This window comes from Haliotis rufescens, unplaced genomic scaffold (assembly GCF_023055435.1).
Source record: "Haliotis rufescens isolate VD_foot unplaced genomic scaffold, xgHalRufe1.0.p SCAF_5, whole genome shotgun sequence".
Classification (NCBI taxonomy): Eukaryota; Metazoa; Mollusca; class Gastropoda; order Lepetellida; family Haliotidae; genus Haliotis; species Haliotis rufescens.
The window spans coordinates 44,227,418-44,232,824 of NW_025964223.1; the positions used below are offsets into that span (position 1 = coordinate 44,227,418).

Sequence of the window (5,407 nt, forward strand, 5' to 3'; positions counted from 1 at the left end):
TAACCCAGTCAGTAATGAGTCTGTGGCATCCGAATTCGAGATTCCCCTGAAGGTAAGTGAATCTGTAGATTCTATTCAAGCTCAAACAGTGTTTTGAACGATTCGTCAAAGATTCTGATGAGTAAATATTCTTTCATGAAATTTTTAATTTTGTGTCTATCAATGGCCTTGGGGTTAACAGTGTCTGATTCAGACCTACAGTAATTGACGTATACAAGTCCCCATTTTTCAAACGGAATGTCTATATGCTTATTTGTTTTTCTCATCTTTCTCTGCTTCTTAATTACCGTGTCTAGCAAAAGTAACTGAAAGGAATTTCATTTAAACCAATTCACTTGCCTACAGTTAAATAAATGAACGAATGATTGGTTACATAAAAAAACATTCGCGCTGATATTTATGTTTTGGATTCATAACCAGCTCAACAATGAAAAGAGGCTATTTTTCTGTCCATCCTTTCGCCAGCCCAAAGAAAGTGCTGTCATAGTTTTCACAACACTGTGATTAGTGTTCCAATGCAGATCCACAGGTTTTCGTGCAATTTGTCTAGGGACTCCCATGTTATTAAATAGTGAATGCTATACATCACCAGATGTTTACTTCATTTGACCAGATGAGGCTGCTCGTGGTGTTCCTCCTGATGGCTTTGATTGTTCTCCCAACGGAAGGATTATTCCGTCGTCGTCGCCGCCGCAGATGGCTCCGTATCAGAGGCGGAAAGGTTCTCACTGGAGTTGGCATTGCTGCCAGACTGGGACTGATAGGAAAGAGAGGTAAGACGACGAATATGTGACGTGCATTTGAACAGTGTTTCCTTAGAATTTATGTGGACTCGCATTCTATGAAATTCCTATTGCTATATCAACATACATATTGACAATAGTAGTACATCCTGACTTGATAGGATAATTGCAACCTCATTTATTGTTATGAACTACTATTATGAACTACAACTGTATTTGAAAAGAAAATAGGTCGCAATCTACCAACCATGGCACTGAAAAATGCTTGATTCTGATTGGACAAAATCAGGTATCTAATTGTATTCGATACCTCAGAATTGTCTTGCCTTTTCACGCAGAAACCTTGCATATGACAACATCGATCTATCGATTGCCTACACATTGATGCACATAACAATGGCTGCCGATAAAGAATTATCGAACTTGTATACGTTCGATATCAGAAGAACAGCTTACAAAACATGATGAAATAAATTTCAGAAAACACACTTGTTAAGCAAAACACACAAACCACAATATATGTCAGGGATACAGAATCGGAGATAAAAGTAAGCAGTCTCTCCGACGGTCTTGGTCGTACAATACTGGCTCGTCTTCAGCTTAAAACGGCGGTTATCAGCTTTATTTCAGGGTGGTTCCAATGGCAATGAGGTTTCGGCCATATCCATCGTTAAAGCATCACGTTAATTGTGAACACTATTAAAGGTCCTCTGGGTTCATGTAATTAGTAAATAGAACTGTCACCAACTATTGTTGAAGTCATGAACAGTAAAGAGTAAAGGTAGAATGTCAATTCAGCCATGTCGAAGTTTGGGGTGAAGAGTTAGTCATTCTGTTCTAAATGTGTATTATTGATTTCGGGTAGGTATTTCAGCAAACTGGTACATAGGTACACCTTCAAAATAGTTTTCGTGTAGTTTAATAACGTATATGAGAAACAGGTCAGCCAGATGGAAGATGTCCTTTTGATTTCCAAAAAACGCAAACAATGCAAATATGCAACAGGTGAGGTGAGGTGAATTGGGATTTAACGTCACGTCCAAGATTATTGCACTTATATAACGACGTGCATGTACGTGTATGCTGCTTGTACTAGTCCGGACTGATGCCGATTTATAGTGCTAGCTCACTGAGATACCATGCCGCAGTTTAACATGAATACCCGACTCAGACACAGTATACTGACTTCGAGCCGACCAGTCCTTGCTTTATCCCCTTAATGCCGAGGACCAGACAGGGGAACAACAAGTACCATCTTTTAACATCTTTTGGTATGACGCGGCCTGGGATCGAACCCCGAACCTTCCGCTCTCCGGGCGGACGCTCTACCACTAGATCACGGACGCGGTGCAAATATGCAACAGGTTGCGGCGAAGTTAAATATATATCTTTGGAGGTCTTTTAATCAATTCATGTGAAATTGTTGTTACTTTGTAACCATTATTTTGAACTAGTCAAGAATATATAACGCAACCTATGACTCCTTTTTGGCACGTTCTAAGACAGCTGGCCTGTTGACCCATGACACAAGTGTGCATTCACAAAGAGCACCGTTTTGAAATTGCTCTTGTCGTCTTGGAAGATTCAGATATACCTATTGTGTTTTGAAATTAAAATTAAAGGTTTGTAATCTACAGTTAAACTACCTCAAATTTTAAAACACATTAGTTTTATCTCCTAACTGTATCTGCATATTTAGTGGTAAGGGTTACTATTCTGCATTTGGAAAAAGAAATAGAATTCACTTTACCAGCATGTATCTTAAATATCTGTATCATTGTTTTGAGATTTCAACACAAATTGTACTGCAACAAATTCCATAAACGACATTCCTTCATACCATTCATGCAATGAGTTTTTTATGTAATCCCGAGAACAGGAAAACATGTGTTATTTATGTGTTTGATGAGACTGTTAAGGACTAAAAACACATTGATCTGTTAGCGAATGTTCTCATGGAAACTGTCACATATATTCCAGATATACAAAATGACCTTGCCACTGTTGATCTGAATGAGGATGGGAACATTGACCAATCAGAAGTTGAGAACCTATTCGACAAACGCGATGCGGAACAAATCCTGCAAATGGTTGACATGGACGGTAAGTACAAAGACAGCAGAGGTATAGTTTATACATGCCATGTGTATGATTTCCAATTGTGATTGACGTAAAGAGAAATAAGGACGATTCCTGTTATCATGACATGACCAGTATGTATCCAGATCACATAGTCGCCATGACAATTGTAATCATTTAAGCTTTTGGTTATTCTAAAGCTGCAAAGTTATGAGTTGGATTATAAGGCTGGTCTCTTTCATTTATTATAATAATAAGAGGGCACGGGTGGCCAAGTCGTCTAAGGCGCCGCGATCAGCTGTGCGTCCCTTGGGCACGCCAGAAACCTATGATTGTGGGTTCGAATCCCGTTTCGCCCCGATTATGTTTCTAGGTTTGTCAACAACATACCCGTGCTCGTGCGTTTAACCGAAGTGGTAAACGTCTGAGACCTGCATCAGTTCAGGCTTTCCTCCCACGTTAAGCTGACACGCCGCGATATTACTGGAAAACTGTTAAAAGCGGCGTTAAACCAAACTCACTCATAATAACGCGATGTTTCGTCATGATGTGTTTCAGGTGATTCAGTCGTTAGTCACGATGAGTTCATCCGAGGAGTGGAAGACCTTTTCTCTCAGGGTGGGTGATCAATAATTGATCGTTAATCGAATGCAACTCACAATATTGACAGTATCGGTTTATCTCACTCAGATGAACACTACCATGCTAACTCTCACTCATTTCCCGATGAACGTCAGTATGTCGTGTGAATATGAGAGAAACAGAAATAGGGTAATTAGGGAAGGTATCATCACACGGCAATTCCTTTTAGACAGATTGTGCATGTATGGCGCGTCACCGAAATGAAATTTCCATTCGAAGTTATAACAGAGAATGCTCTACTTACTAAAAGAAATGACTAAGCTCCACACTGTTTTGTATTGCATCAGGAAATCCAACCGCGCCGCCTCAAGTGGTAATCCCCGTCATCTAGCCTTAGTATGACTCAAACACACACCCGGGGATCACATAACTTTCATATTAATCTATTTTCAGCATCAACCGGGTCTGGATTTCAATCCAATTCCAACTTTACCTCGTTAATATATTTCGATTTTTAAAAGATTAGTTTTGAGTTTAAATGTATTGCTTTGTAATGAATTATGTATATATAGATTTATGCTGTCTTTCAAAATAAGGATCGAAGTTGTATTTGTTGACTTTCATCAGTACTGTTGATGAAGACAGTGCCTCCATGAAAATATTTATCCTGAAGCCCTTCGCGCATCATGGAATTTGCTCACGTGAGGCACTGTCGTTATCACTTGATGACCATCAATAAATACAACTTCAATTCTGAATTATGTGCCATATGTTATTCCTCCCATGATGATTAGTAAGACTTAGGCATCTCTTTATCACGTGTGCTTTTTTTGGTTTCAGATGCTGAGTAGATACCTTCAAAACAAGGCATTAAGATGATGTAATATGATGCTTGAAAATAAAAAATAGCAGAGCAAAGTCGTTTGTATTTGTATGTCCGTACATTTAATCATCTTCCCTAGGCAAGGGAGTTAACTAACTATGAAAGTCCAGTTCCAATGTGAAAACTGGATTGTTCAGTCTGTTAACTCCCTTGCCTCGGGAAGATGACATTTAACATAAATTATGTTCCACTCCACTCTCTATAATCTCTGTGTTTTTCCTGTTATATCTGTATAAGGTGATCATACATTACTGCCAAGAACAAGAGAGATTACACTGCTGTTTAGAAATCACAGTATTCTGCATTGGAGCCGACCAGTAAATTTTCATCCCATTGCCATCTTTTAACGTCGTTTTGTATGACGCGGCAAGGTTATCGAACCACCGACCTTCCTTTCTCAGATTGTCACACTATTCAATAGCAATATCTGATGAAGTAGCACCACAGCGCTACAAGTGCAAGTTATATGCACATTATATTTGACTAATGGGAATGTGACAACTGATCAAGAGATATTGGACATAATATCGTTTGAATGATTACTCTTAAATGTTACGCTGCTTTGCTGCCAAAACGCATATTTCTATACTTGTGAGATAATGAAACAGGAATCATCGTTGTGGTACAACAGATACATTATTTCGGTAATAAACGATACAGAAAGAAATTAGGCTCGGACTGTTGATATACACTATGTCAGCACTCGTCAAACCCAGAAGAAACCCTCGTCTCAGTCTCAGAAATGTGCTACTTTAATAGTGTCGTGTGTATATATTTTATATCAAAATCCACTATTTCGAGAACATTTGGTGGTGAACAATATCTTTAAAAACATTAGTACAGATTGACCGACTCTAGACCTTGACGGTAACATGTGTATGTTGCCAAAAGACCCAGACATAATACATTGAGCTTTAGGCTGTATGTTGTAAGACACGACCCATTTTACTCAAATCAAGGATCCGTAAGTGTTTGGCAACATGGTTTTGGATGCGGCGGTTCATAGATGTCAGTGTACTGTGTTTGAGTGGAATATCAATCCTGCGGCATGGTATGTCAGTGAGATAGAACTATAAATACCGACTTTAGTCCTGACCGGTACAAGACTACACGCACGCAC

The 5,407-nt window shown here is 39.0% G+C and overlaps 1 protein-coding gene across 1 annotated transcript; it reads left to right on the top strand.

Annotated features, from left to right (window-relative positions):
* Positions 1 to 595: 595 nt before the first annotated feature.
* Positions 596 to 4,322, top strand: LOC124140000. The gene is made up of 4 exons (XM_048384022.1): positions 596 to 773; positions 2,724 to 2,846; positions 3,381 to 3,440; positions 4,245 to 4,322. The coding sequence occupies exons 1-4, from the start codon at positions 614 to 616 to the stop codon at positions 4,253 to 4,255; spliced, it is 354 nt and encodes a 117-aa protein (XP_048239979.1). The 5' UTR covers positions 596 to 613; the 3' UTR covers positions 4,256 to 4,322.
* The last annotated feature ends 1,085 nt before the right edge of the window (positions 4,323 to 5,407 follow it).